At 31.8% G+C, this 17323-nt stretch overlaps 1 protein-coding gene across 1 annotated transcript in view; it reads right to left on the minus strand.

The window, feature by feature from the left end:
* The window catches only part of Nachralpha4 (nicotinic acetylcholine receptor alpha4), a 387449-nt gene that overhangs the window by 208770 nt on the left and 161356 nt on the right, over positions 1–17323 (minus strand). Inside the window, exon 4 of the mRNA XM_076314742.1 lies at positions 10301–10410. Within this exon, the coding sequence (XP_076170857.1) occupies positions 10301–10410 (110 nt within the window). The remainder of the gene's footprint in view (positions 1–10300; positions 10411–17323) is intronic.

The raw sequence follows: 17323 nt of genomic DNA on the forward strand, positions 1-17323 counted from the left end.
TACATTATATCGTTTCTATATCTTGTCAATACGGTAGGGAATAACAATTGCAAATGCATACAATATATGGATTCGGTTCTCATATTGGCAACGTGTATCGGTAACTTTACTGCCACAGCTCGTTTGTACAGAGAACAATTTTCGAATTGTCCTCTCCGAAACAGAAGTGTTATTTAGAGAGTAAAACAAACACTACTTGTACGCGGTGCTTTTTCAATACGTGAAAACTGTAAAATTGAAAACTCAAACAAGACTAACAAGAGTTTACGCATACGATATCATTAAACCGTCACAATTTTACACGTACTATTCGATAATATGGTGCATCCTTATAATATGCTTAGAGCACAAGAGCTTAATTATAAATGAAACATTTGTTCTAACCATAAAATAATCAAGGTTTGAAAAGAAAACGATTTTTCTTTAGATTTTAATAATCAAAAATATGTTAGATATATTGAGAAGAATTTAGTGTGCAGTCCACAGTTTTATATGCAATTAAACGGACACCACTTCTAGCCATTTATTACAAATCGTAAAAAATGTTTTAAAAATAAAGAACATAGTATTTATCCTCAGTGTTGCTCAAAAGTTTAGAGTACCCTTCAATCTTTATAGAAATAAAGGTTTCTTCTATTTGTATAACAAGTTATACAAAAATATAAAATATAAAAAAATACATAAGTATAAGGAAAAATATAAAACATAACAAGTTATATAAGTATAAACAAACGTGTTCCATTGAAAAGTGTATTATTCTTTTGTTTCTTATTAAAAAGTACTTAAACGTAATATGTATAAGATAAAAATAGTATATCCTAAATATTAAGAAAAAAACAATACGAAGTATTTATAAACTGTTCTTTTTCAAGGAAATACAAAATAATTCTGTTTGAATATTTTATTAAAGATATCTTTTACGATCAATTATCTACACGTTTCGATTTCGACATCGTTTTGTAGACAAGTGCCGACAACCTTCTGCTATTAAACAATAATTTACATCGACAAATTTTTTCTTTGTTAAAAAAACAGGAATAAATAATGTAATTATTCTTTTAGAGTAATTCGATGCAAATTCGGTCAACTTAACCCAGACATAATTCATATCTTTCTTAATTTTCAAAATTTCGTGCAAACAACAGAATAAATTGATTTTATAGCCTCACTTTTTTGACGAATTCACAACGATAAAATGTCCAAATCCAAATGAACTTATAATCTTCATTTCAAGTTGCTAAACATTTGGCCAACAATATAAATACATAATATGTAATGGAAATGATAGGGCACAAATTATGGTCTTGAGGATGTTTATAAATATAAACAAGAATACGACGTTATTCCATATCGAGATTCGTTGAGACAAGAATAACAAGGTATCATTAAACTGCTTCGATGTCCTTTCGACATCGATTTTTATGAAGCTTTACATGTTCGTAGAATGATCGTAAATAATGGGCCGTGTCTTTAGCTACGGAAAATCAAGTTTAATGGCAAACTACCCTTTATAGTTCCACCCTCCAATAATACTTTTTAAACTATCATAAATATAAGGAAGTCCTTCGAACAAATTCTTCATGATTTTTTGCGAAAAATAACAAGGTACACGTATTAGTGGAAAATACTGAAAAGTAAGTATCAGCTTTAATTACTATCGCATATGTTACGTATGCAAAACAGATATTGCCGTCCAAAGGAGTTTGTTATAAATACTCACTTTTTATGGTTAAATGTCAATATATAAACCATATTAGTACTTGTAACCTATATATTAGTACTTGTATTGTCTTTAAATAAAGAGAATCTAATAGTATTGTTCGCGAGGTTTTCCGTTAATAGTAACTGTACAAAAGTCGTACAAAATTAGTTTAAGAAATTTCTTTCTAAATTCAGAAGTATTTCTGGTTTAGTTACAAGGCTGAAACTTAGTAGTATAGTTTCAATTCTTAAATTTGAGATTCCACAGTTACAAGTGTATACATATTTTCTTTACTTCGGGCTGCACGACAAATCGTTAACGTTTCATCAAAATCGATGAACCCGATGAACTTTCAAAGTAGTATATTATACCGAAAGCTTCCAATTGTCCCCTAACTTTCTCAACCTGCTCTCAGTCGTGTGAGAGCATCGCAACATTTCTTTTTCTTTTCTCTTTTGACAAGCAATAAGTCCAGGTATATATCAGACGCTACAGTGAACGATTTCCTTTTCGCGTTTCCATTCATTTTTTAAACCGATATCAACCGATGAAACTCGCTTAACGGTGGCGCAATAAATCGTTGCCTTTGTACATAACGAACGTCAAGGGAAAAAATGAGGAAATCCGGGTGAACGCCGCGACCAAACCGGGCAAAAGTGAGCAGGACAGAGACAAACAGACGGGGAGTCAGAAATAAGGAATGAAAACGTCGAAAGCAAAAAGAGAAATAAGTGGGAGACTAATGGAACCGCGAGAAATCAAGTTAGTCGAGGGACGGGAAATCTGTTGCCCGAGAGGTTTAAGTGGAGAAAGCGGAGAACGGTACATTCCGCGATCACGAGGGAAAAGGAGGGACGTATTTTGGAGCATCGAAGAAAAATGATACAGAAAAGCAGAAACTTCATTCCTAGGTACAATATTTCATGGAAAAATGTTGCGTCGAAGCGAGTGGTAAGTTGATTCTATCGGACTAATGGTGAATAATTGTTCTATATCGATGAATTTTATTTCGTACTTTCGTCGAATCTATGTGCTCGCAACAATTTTGTACGAGAATGGAATTGATCCTTCATTTGTATGAAATTTTAAACTTTGACGTATCAAGAAACCAGTTCTTTTTACTAAAGTTTCACACTGATAAAATCTGTATCGTAATTTTACATAGCAAAACTCGTGTGTTCTGATTTATCCAAATTGCGTATAAAATATTTAGATTTCGGATGAACCTTATTGCGTTTAACGATATTGTACTTCGATCGTTACGAAGTTTAATATATCGTGAATATTGGTAGATATTATTTTGTCGGTTACAAAAATTCCAATTTTCACGAGAATACAGTTTCGTCGACTTTTTTTGACACATTAAAAATCTAGTTCTGAGCATTATAACTACTTGACCAAATATTATCAAATGTAAAACTCTCTCGAATGAAGTTTTACTTGTTTCGTTAGGCGACATAATTCGTCAATTTAGGAAGTATTGCATTACTAACGATAAGCATGCAAATTGCATTTCGAATGCAATTGCAGTTGGGGAGGTTCGAGGCTACCTATAAACATAGTTTTAACAAACTCGCGTAGGAGTAATAGTCAAACTTAATTCTAAGCATTGAGTATTCATAGTATGAATTTATTATGAAGTTCGACATTAAATAATGAGATCGTTTATTATTTTTAGAAAAATGTTTATGACAATAAAAAATGGTTTGATTTAGACACGAAATTAATATAGTTTGATTTATATATACTTACATTGTATTATAGTACTGATAACAATTTGAGTACATCTATGTACATTGGAGTCGAAGAATTTGGGGCATTTTTCGATTTTTATAAAAACGAGGATTTTGTATACACATACTTATTTTGTTAAAAATTGTATCTGCTGTTTAATATTTAAAGGATATTCCTTAGATATAATATTAGATTTAAAAATTATAAAAAAAAATATTTAAAAGAACTCTAAAAGTTTAGAAATTGTTTTTCTTTTTAAGAAGGAAGAAAATGCAAATTATTAAGTATTCATTTGATTTCACATTGTTTTATAGGCAAATGAGAGCAATCTTCCATTATTAACCCTTTCAGATTCCTTTTAGTTGTAGACAAATTTTTCTATAATTAATCATTAATAATAGAAGTTGAACAAAGAAGAGTTCTTTTTTTTTTTAATCAAAAGGATCTGTAACCTTTCGAGCAACAATTTATAATAGAAACAAATACTTATACAAATACTTTTCTGGAAATAAGAAATGGGGCAATTTAGATACAGATATATTTATATTCAAATGCATTTATACATACGCATTTATGATGTTTCTTATCTGTTATCGGAAAATGCAAATAACTTAATCCTTCGGGTACAAAAATTACAATGAATTGATTGATTTGCAATTATTTATTTAGTCGTACGTTGAAATTTCAATTATGTTAAAATTTCATTTTGTTACCCTGAAATTTGGACATCCGTGTTTTTATATCTCAAAGTACACACATACATATGTATTTGTGCATATACGTAAATTGTCGTGTACTCGCATAAACGTTTTTGAATACACCCCCAATACTAAAAATTGCACGTATTGAAATATGAATAAGCACGTGTACCCTTTCATTTGAGTACAAGTGACATGCAGATATCCAATGCCTTAATTTATGGATGCTTGATGGAGAAAAATACTTCCCTAAAACTTAATTATATTTTCCATTATAATTTCTATCGATTATAAAATCTTTTCTCTATTATACAAAATCAGTAATGTGGCGTGTACATATATTTAAGAACCATCTGCTCAATTAGATTGAAATAAGAGCCCAATTCATTTCCATATTTGATTATTCGTTTAAGATGTTTCCGTTTTTCCATTTCATATAAAAATATAATTATTCGTTAATATCTTTACTCAAATAATCCTGGCGCATATACGTATATATTTAAACTGTTGAAAAAGAGACAGTCGTTCTAATTTTACACTAAATTTTCATAATGAAATCACATTAAACATAAATTAGCGCAAGCTATAAAATCCGGAGAATATTTCAAAATTGCAAGCATGGCACAATCCAAATTATTGTTTGCCAGTGATTAAAAATTGAGAGAAGGAAATGAGTCGCCCTTCTTATTTATACGTATAGAACAATATGTAGAATAAATATAGAAAATAACTATATCTTCCTTCCGGTGTATCTATAATTACCTACATAGGCATAACCGAATTGAGGGCGTAATATAAGTAAGAGTATGTAAAAATTATGATAATGTTCGTGATAAAATTATAAAAAAATATACAAACGTATGATTTAAAGAAGAAGAGACTTTATAAAATGCAAATGTAAAATGCAATCACAAAATTCTGGGTAATACTTCTGAGAAGGTAAACCCAATAATAATTAAAGACGATATTCAAACAAGCATACTTGCGTATATTACTTAGACGTTTCAATCTTGATTGTTGTTCCTCTTTGGTAAATGAACATGTAATCTCTATAGAAAATATAGAAAAATATATGAAAAATTAGTTTATACCAGGCAAAGAGATTTCAAACATTAAAATACGATTGGTCAACTTACATATAAATTTGTTCAGTGAAATCAAAATATTATAACATTTTAACGTACATTACACGTATGTAAATATAAAATTTGAAATTTTAGTTACCAACGGTAACTCGTCGCACGATGACTTAAAATTGCAATTATTATATGACTCAATTTTCAGTTTTATATATTCTTGGATGTCATCTAAGTTGACATATTATAATCTCTGATCTGTTACGAACTAATTTCCTCCGTAATTTTCTGTACCTTTGATAAATATCGCCAGAAATGAATTTTCCGTATAGTTTCCCGTATCTGTTACGTATTCAGCCGGAGATTAACGTTCCGTATTTTTGTAATGTTTATTTATCAAAGAAGACCGGAATCCAAGATCGAAACTCATAAATAATGTATACGAGTGTGTCGTGGCCGGTGATCGTCGTTAATTATTTATCGGGGTTTACTTCGGGTTTCCTTTTTTCACGTATGAAAAATGCGATTTCACCGTGTAAAGCTTCCGAAGCACGCATTTAACGTCGGCGTTTCTCGTTGCATTTAGGGTCCCCGTCGTTTCGCGTTTCCAGACGCAGCTCGAAAGTTGTCACTCTCGTAACGTGTCGTACGAATCTCGAACCGATTGTGAATGTTACGGCCTCGTCGTAGGCGATTCGCGGCAGCCTCGAAAGTGACCGCGGCGTCGAACGAGCGGGAACATTTCTCTCGTCAGCTCCGCCCGTTTCTCGAGAATCACTCACACGAACATTCGCCGCAGCGCCCATGTTTCATGCGATGTGAATAATAATCTATCCGGTTAACTACACCGAGAGCCCGTCGTGAGTGTCGAGCGCGAGCCAAAAAACCAACCGGGAAACGACTCGAAGTCGAGACGACTTCGTTGGCTCTCGCTCGTTTATCACCGAACGGAGCAAAAGTTACGCAAATATGTGCGAATGAGAGGCGGGGGGAATCCCCGTGACTCCGAACTAGGGCTGCGTTTATTTCCCGATAAATTCGTCCCGATCTGTTATTTGTTCCTGCGGTGTTCGTCGGAGACAGAACGTTCGTTCGCGGAACAGACGAACTTAGCCGCGAGGCATACAAGTGCGCGTGAATCTATGATATCCGTATTATATTGCCACGAGGCGATGCAGATAGCGGCGGTAGCTGCACAATAGGGGCGTTTTCGACCTGCCTAAATATCGAGCTAATGGGAAAATAATGATCTACATGGGCATTTAAATATAGGAGCGGTAATCCGAACCGTCTGTGCGGTATTTCGTGGACTTCCATATAGAACGATATAAGCTGTAGAATAATTCGGGGATGTGTGTTACACTCGAATCGGTTAGGGATACAAATATCTGTATTTATTGCGAATCGTGTATGTAACTACTTTTAATTTTATCGATGCTGTGTAATTGATCGTTTTCATTTTGTAATATGAAATATTAACGGTGGGTCAACCTTAGAAAGGATACGGAGTTACTGGGGAATTATGTTTGAATCTATAGTATTTTTCAGTATTGATTTACTGCAGTTACACGACTGTGTATTTGATAATATTCATTGTTTAGTATCAAATATATTATTAACGAGGGGTTAGATATAGAAAAAATATAAAGATACTTTTAAATATAATTACTATTATATATAAAGAAAATATTGCGAAGCTTTTTACTTTAGTTAGTTTCAGTCGAGGTTACGACCGATCTGTGTGTCATGGCAGATTTTTAATCGTCTCACTCTGTTGGAAAAAATGTTAAGTTGGGGTCCTTCGACTTCCTTGTATTTAGTAACTCGTTTCGAACAGAGCACAGTGCGACAAGCAATGGACAAAACTTAAAAAAATACAAGTCTAAAATTTATAGGCTGCAAGCCTTTCCCGCTTGTGTTTCAAGTAATAGTCATTCGAACGAGATCATCGACATTTGTGTATTACTTTGTAGGTGTAAACTGAAGTTGTTTGTGTGGAAAGTTATCTGCGACCTGTGATATACTGGTACCTTTTTAACAGATTAATGAAAGTCGATCGATGAAAAATTAAAAAACAAATTTAAATTTAAGGAACATAAAGCAATATTTAATAGTAGATGAATCACATCTTGAATTATTAGTAATCGGTACTTTATGCAGACACTATATAGCATACATCAGGTTTAGAAAATGTATTGAAAAAATATTTCAGACAAGTATCAATTTGTATCTTTCGTCCCTAAAATGAAAAGATCTGATAAAAATTTGTTTATATCTAAATTAGTCAGTAATCGTGTGATAACAAAAATTGGCAAGAAAGTTTTTATTTGATAAAAAAATCAAGGTAATCTTAAAAGTGGTATTGGTACAATCAGAGCCTTGGGTCGAGAATGGATTAGTTTAAAAATTATGAATCTTTTCTTAAACGTCCATATATTCGTCACACTATACGGAGGCAGAAATACAAATTTCACACCAATGAGTGTAAATGTAATTCTCTATAATATTTATTCTAACATTTATTTTATGAGTATTATATTTTTGAGAATATACATTTTCAATCCTTTTGCTTTGGATATTTTTCAAGAATAAATATTTGTAGTATTTCCATAATCCTTTTCCTTTTTTAAAATGAACGTTTTCGTTCGTACATCTATATTTACAATTAAGTATTGTTACATAAATATTAAAGTCTACCATACCTAATTTAGATTACAATATTAAAAAGTAAAAGTATAACGTCAGGCAGTGTTCAAAGAATTCACGTATTTTTATACAGTTCATTTTAAATAATAATAAAATGTAATGTTTCCAAAGAATTATCACTAGACTGCGGAAGTTTATGCAAATGCATGTTTTAGAGAAATGGATTAAACAATTGAAATTTTAAATGTATGATTTTAAATGTATCGTATATTCTTTTATTTTATATATTTTACATAATCTGCGTACATATATCGCATATATAAATTTCTCTATAAATTATAAAACTTGGAAACTGCAAATTAATCGACAAGAAATGAATTTAATACAAATTTATAGTGTGTAAATGTGAGTTTAAATAATGAACATTGGAGGAAAATTTTATGAAAGTGCACCAGCCAAAGTGTGGTACGAAAAGAATCAACAATATATAAAATTTAAGGAGGACAGAGGAGACAATTTTACAGGGATTTTAGTTGATGAAACAACGGATGCTATTAGACGTAATATTGTCAATATTATTGTAGGAAAAGTGTGAAAATGAATGGTTTCGATTTGTTAATACGAGTTTGTGAATTTTGTGGTCAATGGGTGGCGAATAATAAGTTTTATTATTTGTAACAGACGTTGCAGCGTATATGTTAAAAACTGCTGAAAACCTGAAGATGTTTTACTCGAATATGGTACATTTCACATGTTTCGCCTATGGCCCCAATTTACAAAAGAAATGCATCTACATTTTCCATTGATGAATCAATTGATATCGTCAATGAAGACATTTTTTTTAAAAGCACTGTTTGTTATATATGTATATAGTCCTATTATACTATTATATATATTTTAAGGATTGTATAATCCATGTATTCAATATTAAATAAATTGATTAAGCATAATTGTATAAATTCTTATGCAAGTGAGAATTTGCCAAATTTATTCTCTATATGCTTTGAATACATCTTATCTGAACTCTGCATATTTCCAATATATATATACCGTTACTATATAAAGTTCCGCAGTCTCATTACTACGTATATTAAATTTTAAATTAAAAAATTTATTTGATCCGGATAACGTTATTATATATTCCGTATCCTTTCTAAGGTTAAGAATTAATTTACCCGAGAATTGTTTTGATTTGTACAATTCACAAACTGTAATCGTTTGTTCTTAGACATTAATCACAATCGCAGCTCGCAAAACATAAAGGTATAGCATCGAATTGAATTAATATTTTGCCCAGACATTTGCTAAATAATTTTTAAGAATTTTTTACGACTTATCGTTAGTAATTAATACATTTAGCAAACAGTTAAATAACTGACAACGAGTAACTAAATAATGAACGATACAATTTGCTATTGTATTTAAACTAAGATATCTTTTTGTCCAACGCGATAATCACACAATATGGTTGCCTAAGCACTGACAATAAATGCGAATAATACGGATATCGACAAACTTCGAGCGACCAAATGACATATTTGAAAAATTGTTCTTTAGAAAACGTTACGAGATCTTTCAATTTCTCGTGTTTAACGATAAGTAAATGAACACCGACAGCCCTAGTCATCGTTAGTCGGCGCAATTATAATATACAAGAAACGAGGAATGGCGATAAATTTCATCCAGTGTTTATACCAGAAAAGCTTGAGGTTGAATTTAAAGTCGCCGGTTCGACAACACCTCACATTTTTCCGTAACTTTCGGAACGATGTCGCGGTATGAGATGCACTCTGACATCAAATAGACTGTTCTACTTTGAAATGCAATATGCACGACAATGGTACCTCTCTTGTTAAGTCGAGTGGACACTCGTTTCTCCTTTCGTTTTTTTGTTACGATATAACGTGCGCGAGAACGTCGACATATATTAGAGATGGTCGAGGAGAAAAAACGTTTACATGCAGGATCTCTCATGTTGAGACATACGTACACATATTTGTATACTTCCTCCTCGCTTTCGTGAAATAAGGAAATGAAATTTCTTTTACAATACGTGCGCGTTTGCGGCCAATTTTTCAAAGAAAGCAAACGATCGATAAATATTGAAACATGTAATTTTACGTCGAATGATTGTAAACCACGAGTATTTCTATTCAGTTATGCAACTATTATAAAATTCGGATTGGAAAACGTTGTAAAATACGTGATCGGAGTACCGAATAGTGCAGAATTTAGCTCTCTATACTCAAGTTTCGTTTTACCAGGAGGAGGAGACATTTGACTAAGTTGCAAATAATTTAAAGTTATTCTCGAAGAAATGGATGTCCAAACGGCTTCAATCTGTCGACAGCATGCTATGTCACTACTATATGTATAGAGTATGTAATGTGAAACTATAGAAGATGTAATTAGAATATAGAACAAAAAGCAGCAGGCAAACTCACTTGTTGTAGAGGACTATGTCGGGCCGCCATATGTGGTCGGATGGGACGTGTAACATGTGAACTCCCCCGTACTCCTTTGGCTCCCATCGTAGCTTGTAATCGTACCATGACTTGAAACAACCAACACAAAAAATATAACCATATTATTGATCCGTTTTTCTACGACCTTAATTTTGATCGAAACGAATCGTATTTCAATAAACACGTAGTACTGTGTATAAATGTTATTTCTTAGTAAGCTGGGATAAAATTGAAGTTAACCTTTAAGTATAAATGCGAAAATTTTATGAGTAAAAACAGTCGTGCGATTTTAATAACCGTGATATCTTAGTAAATATATTGCAGGGAACTACATTGTAGCACGTGAACTGACATTAGTCCGTTTAATTTGATTTCTAATATCAATTTATTTATAGTCAATTGATAAACGTAATTACTGCTCCACCTATCTAATCGTATGAATGTTCAAAATACTTTATAAGTATTTTTTCGTTTTTATTGCCATCTTCTGAATAAGTAGTTTCTGTATGATATATTTTAAAATATAGATAATATTATTTGATATAAATTATTACTGCTATTAAATTTCTTAAAACTATTGAAACCGATTGCAGGGTGTTTCGTTTATCTTTTACACCTTAGTATCTTCGTTATTTTTGTCGATACAAAAAAAATATGTTGGAACAGAATTATTTGGTTCAAAGAGACAAATATCGTGCGATTTGTAGACGAAGAAAACATGAATTGTAATATTTTCGCTTCCAATCAAAGAATCTCTCGATTTAAACGAAACACCTGGTATACGAAATACATTTCAAATTTATCATTTATGTTCTGTATATGACAATGGACATCGAATATTTCTACCTTTGAGCCTGTTTCATTCGGATTGAACAGTGTACGAGAGACGTTTGAAAAATTCGTACCCTCCCGTACAAATAGCTTTATTTCATTCATTCTACATTTTTTCTATAGTTTCTGCCAGAAGCTTCCATATATTGGATACAGCTGTAACAGAACACTATTTTCTTATCAATCTCACGATGAAAACTCTCCGACTGCAGTATCTTCTTAATTTCTATTTTTTTTAATTAGAACTATTCACGTCACAATTGACTGCTTTTCACTCCTTAAGATTAATTTACTAGCTTTAGAAATGGCATATGTCTCACTATGAAAACTTATTTATTGCTAACTATAATTCTCTAGAAACGATTCATAACATACGAAATAAATAAATTTTATATTTTAGATTGACCTTGTTAACTTACACAATTTAAAAAAATTCTACGGCTACTATAGAGTTCAGCTACAAGTAGAATTCTACTGTAAATATCATAAACATCGCTGATTATATTAAATTTTCATTCATTAGAAGTTAGATTTATTTGCAAGTTATAATTACAAAGTAATCGTCATCGGCTTGATATAATATTTAAAATATAATTTAATTTATGTAAAGATTAATATTATTATTTCTTTTGGCACAAGTTAGTCTGTAATGAACCAAACTAGGAAACAAAATATGCTGTGCGCGGATTACATTGTAAATAAAACTTCCAGAGAAAGTTTGACACTCGTGTACATACTCTTATGTATACCTGTGTGATCTGTCGGAAAGGCACGTTGTTTATCGATACACAACCTCTGCCACTCTCTGTCTCAACACACACAATTGTCTACGTACCTTTCGTAGTTGTCGCGTTCGTGTATTGAAGGAAACACACGTGCCTCGACACTGGAACATATCGAAGCAGAAAATTGTGCCAGGAATTGGACGGAATTTCATGGAGTCGCGTGAAAAAGGGAAACATTCTTGGAGGAGGAAGTGGTCGAGGGGATGGAAGAAAGTTAGAAATGCTAGACGTAGATCTAGTCGAGCCCTATAGTTCGTAGAGGGTGGAACGTATTTCACGGTAACAAGAAAACGGGAAGAAGGATCTATTCTTAGACGTCTGGCTTGAGTGTTCCGCCTCAATGACTTTGCAGTGGATACATACTTTTATAAAAATAGCACCATACAGAATCTCAGCGTACACATATGTATAACAACGTGTTGACGAAAACTAACACGTTGGATGCCGAGTTACGTAGAAGTTAATACTTACGTGGTGAATTCGTACCATAACTTTCCGCATAAATCCAATCTTACAAATATGATATAAAATTGTAGGAAGAAAGAAAGATTAGTCTCGAGTTCAAAATAATGTGGTGTCATCGATAACGGAATATTTGCTCGGTCAAAAGTCTCTCAAAGGTTCACTAAAACGTTTCATTCGATACAATTAGTAATTCCTGCTGGGAGTAATCTTTCTTTCTCTCTAGACTCCATTGATATGCAATCCTCGTTACAAAAGCTAATTAATGTTAAACAGGTTTATACATACTTTTTTATGGAAAACAAAATTAAAGAATAGACAACTTTATTTGATATACGAATACGTACAATTGAACAAAATATGTAGGATGTACAGCAAGAGGTAGCCGAAATATTAAGAGGTATTTCTAAATGCAAAAATTAGACAAAAAACAAGAATAACAAAATTGCGTGCGAGACTTTTTGTCCGAGATATTAATTGCTGAATGTACACGTAAGAGGTGTCAAAAGTGAAGGATTTATGTTGCTGTCGGCAGTGTTACAACTATCTTGAAAGACCCATCTACCTTGTAAAGTCGTTACGATGTAGACGACGTAATAATTCGCGACACTGTTACAGTTCTGTATAGAATAATACAAAATATCTACATAAAATAAGTTTTACAATGTATAAAAAATTAAACTTACATAATAGATACGTAAACGGTAATTCAAGTACTACTATAGAGTTTCAATACAAACTGGTAAACGTAGAGTTCAAGAATTAGAAAACACACATAAAATTGATATCTAACTTTCATTTAAGCATGTACACCCGAAATCAGTATAGCGAGGAATACAAGCAATCCAAGAATAACAAAGAAAGTATGTAAAATTCTGCCTGAGATAATTTCCTGATTGTTTGTTTGGATTATAAGAAAGAGGAAAACGGATCGTCTCTAACAGTCTAATCAGAAGACAAGCACAATGAATACTAATAACATGAGTAAGGAAAAAGAAGTGATGCGATATTTAAGAAACATAATCTTTAAAAAATGACTTTTTCATGCGCGAATTAAAATAAATGGTTTGACGTAATAACTAACTAAGAATTTCAAGTTTTACCCTTAAAAAACGAGTTTACATAATATAACTTGATCTACTACAATAAAACGTTCCAACAGTTCGAAATTAAATCTAAGACGATTACATATTACAATTATAGAATGATTCGAATTTAATACTTGATACGAATTATACATGATACGAATTAAACTATACAATTACAAATATAACGATAAAATATATAGAACTGTAAAGTACATAAATTCAGGCATATAATTATTAATATAATAGTTTTCATATTAAATTACCAATATAGTTATTCGAATACCATAAGTAGTTAATTAATATGCTTTTACAATGCTTTTCAGTGATTTATACTTTGACGTTAGAAGTATTACAGAAAATAAGGAACGCATTAATTAGTACTCATACTTTAACAAATATATTGAGGTTTTAATCAGATTTTGGAAGATTTAAAAAAATTAAGCTTGGACATAACAATTTGTAAACAGACGATGATTAATAATGAAACGTCAGTAACTCTGAAAGAAAGTTGTCCGGACTGCCCCGAAGAAGAAATGGGGCTGATTTGCCCGCTTCAGCGGCTGATTAAGTTGTCTCACGAAAAGGGGCTGATTAAGCTACCTTGCGAATGGGACCTGATTAACCTCTGTTGGAAACGATGAGAGGCTGATTAAGTTAACTCCCTTGGAAAGGAACAAAGTTGTCTACCTTGCCACAAGGACAAATTAAGTTGCTTCACTTGAAAAGCTAATTAAGCTCTCTAAGACCTTGACTAAACTACGCTGGAAAGGATGACTTGAACCATGTGTAACTTCATATTTGAGTGTGAACTTAAGGGGGCAATACAGTTTAGCTACACGGAAACTAGGACATTTTTAAAATTGAATAATACAAAAATATTAATTTGGAACTTTACACAATCATATAGAGACATTTGACCAAGTTATGTAAATTTTTTCATACAAAAATACGTACTAGTTTTTAAAATAGAAACCGATTACGCATAAATTGTCAAAAAAGCACCATCAACAGTTGACATGATTTTGATATATCCAATAGCTTCAGATTTAAAACGTAGTCAAATTAGATGGGAAAATTAATAAATGTTCATTAACTGCAGAACAAAATCTAAAAACAATTGCTTCAAAGGCAGTTTTTTTCATACTCCCTCGTAACAATGGCGAAAAAAGAACGTTACTTTGAAAATGTAACAATTACGGAAATATCAACTGAAGTTCCATTACAATTTTTGTTAATGTACACGGTAAGAAGACTTCGTATTGTACAACAGGAAGTTCTAATACAATTTAAAGATATCCTATAAAATGTAAAATTTACTTTTAAATGGAGTTGTGATGGTAGTTCGAGCCATTCCCAATAGAAGGAACGTTTTAATGAGACCTTTGACGAAGACCAGCAAGATACTGCAGTATTTATAATATTACTTCCATCTCTCCAATTATATTGTCGACATTAAGAATTGAAGAAACTATATCATGGCAAAATCTTACTCTGTCAAGCACAAGCTATCATTGTCCAATACAAATTTTATTAATGAACAATAAAATTAATGAAAATAAAAGTTGAAAGTATTAATAAGCAAATTGAAAACTTAATACTCATTAAAATATCAGTAAAAATATCAGCCTTTTTTTGAGATAAGACTTCTGAAATGCAATTGCATGCTAGATTGTATGAAGAATTTGATGTATAAAAAACAAGCATTGTTTTCTTAAACCGTTTCAGAGTATTAGCATATTTTTTTAACGAATCATTTTTAGTTTTCACTTACGTTATTATTGCACGAATAATACTAATAAATTGATAACTACAGAATGTTTACGAAAAGGGACTAAGACTTTAAAGATTTATAGTACTCATTGAAAGGAGTAAGAAATGTCTAGTCAACATAATTACTATAATTAATGCTTTTGACGTAAAATCAATTTTTATTATTCACGAATATTCAATATCGTAAGTTTGTCTGTCATATATTAAATGTAAATAGAGGAATTTATTCGGAAGAACACTAGTTCGAGGTTGTTCACATAAGATTATTACCAACATTAACAAAGATTATTTCATAGACACAAACGTAGTATAAACTGCACAAATCTTCGCACACCCACGCGAGCGCACACACGCACACATTATACAAGCATATACAAAGTAATTTTTATTATTTACTTTACAAATATTAAATCTTTCAATATAAAACCATTTCTTTCTTGTTTTTCAATTAAAATGGAATTCAAATTTATTTTTAAAAATTTATATTATTCCTCAATAAGTAATACTATTGATTTCCACTGAAGACGATTAATGTTGGTAATTGACTAATAACAATACGTTTACTTATCAATATGAATAATCCAGCACTTATACAAATAATTATGTACCAAGAATTATTGGAGCACAAAAATACTCCCAATTGTAAACGTTTTGTTATTTAAAACTCATTTTTTCCATTACTATCATTTGCACCATTATCATTAACCGTAATTTAGTTAACAATTGTATTATAATATCGTACCATTAATGAGTTCAATTCTTTGTGAAATTCTTTTTCATCTTCCTAAAATCAGTAATAGGCATCCCTTTGTTGTTTAAATAATAATAGATACTTTTTGGAAATAAAGCTATTTGCGTATTAAATTAGTCACCTTGTATAAAATAGTGAAGTGAAAGAAATTTTAATATAATTCACACATCATTTCTGGTGGAAACTGTTACTGCATTGATAATACTTTATGCAATGAACTTTTTATTTTTCTTAAAAAATAGCTCATTCAAAGATTCATTTCCGCAAAGATTACACTTATTTGAATTTTGAACATCATCTTCAACATGTCTTACAAATTTGGAATTTTGAACCTTATCTTCAACATGTCTTATAAATTTTGAATTGTTCACGTAGCGCCGACGTAAGTAACAAACGCAGACTTCTGGAACTGTTTCCTCATTTTATCCATACGAGCTTAGCGTTCAGTACTCGCGACGCCATTGTTCAGAGTATGTAGAGTTTGACACAGTTTAACTGCAAGTAAGTTCCCAACTCAATGGCAGTTAGTTTCTACCATTTTATTGACAAATTAGTATAAATGTCTTACAAGCAATATGTCTATCGAGTCAATTATTGACAAATAGGACATACCCCGTCAGAATTGTGCGAGCTTAAAAGCGTACTCTGCTATCTCGGAGTGCATCCTTGAAGTAGCGAAAAATAAAGGATAGTTCAAAACTGCACTTTGCACTGACAACGTCATACGAAATACATACACTTTTTAAAACTATTTTTGTCACCCTGTCCTTTACACATTACGTACAGCAGTGCATTCTACATAAGGATAAATATGAGCATTTACCAAAAAGAACATAATTAAAAAACTACTCTTGTCTAAAAATGGCGTACACAGTATGAAATAAAATGGTGATGTGTAATTACCGACTAGGGAACGCAGTGTTTATTGTTACGATCCGCATCGGCGAGTTGTCAGCGACACAATAAATTTATGCGTGCCTTGTGTAACACATAGGTAGGGCCTGTTCACGAAAAGGGTCCTGCTCGCTGTAAGTAGCGTGAATAGATTAAAATATAAGAGATTAAAATCCTCTACCACGGTCATTAATTTTAAGAGACAGGAATAGTTTGAAAACGAGAGAAACGAATGAAAAAGAGCGAGAATTGACCGTATTGGACGGGTGTCAATAGTTGACGATTTTTATCAAGGAGATGGAGTAGAAAAAATGTTCCAAGTTCCGGAGCTTAGGTTGTGCAGATTACACATAGAGTTAGGAACTGATCGCTTCTCTTATAGCGGCAATGATATGCCTATAGTAGTGTGGTCAGTTTTTTT

This window comes from Ptiloglossa arizonensis, chromosome 6 (assembly GCF_051014685.1).
Source record: "Ptiloglossa arizonensis isolate GNS036 chromosome 6, iyPtiAriz1_principal, whole genome shotgun sequence".
Taxonomy (NCBI): domain Eukaryota; kingdom Metazoa; phylum Arthropoda; class Insecta; order Hymenoptera; family Colletidae; genus Ptiloglossa; species Ptiloglossa arizonensis.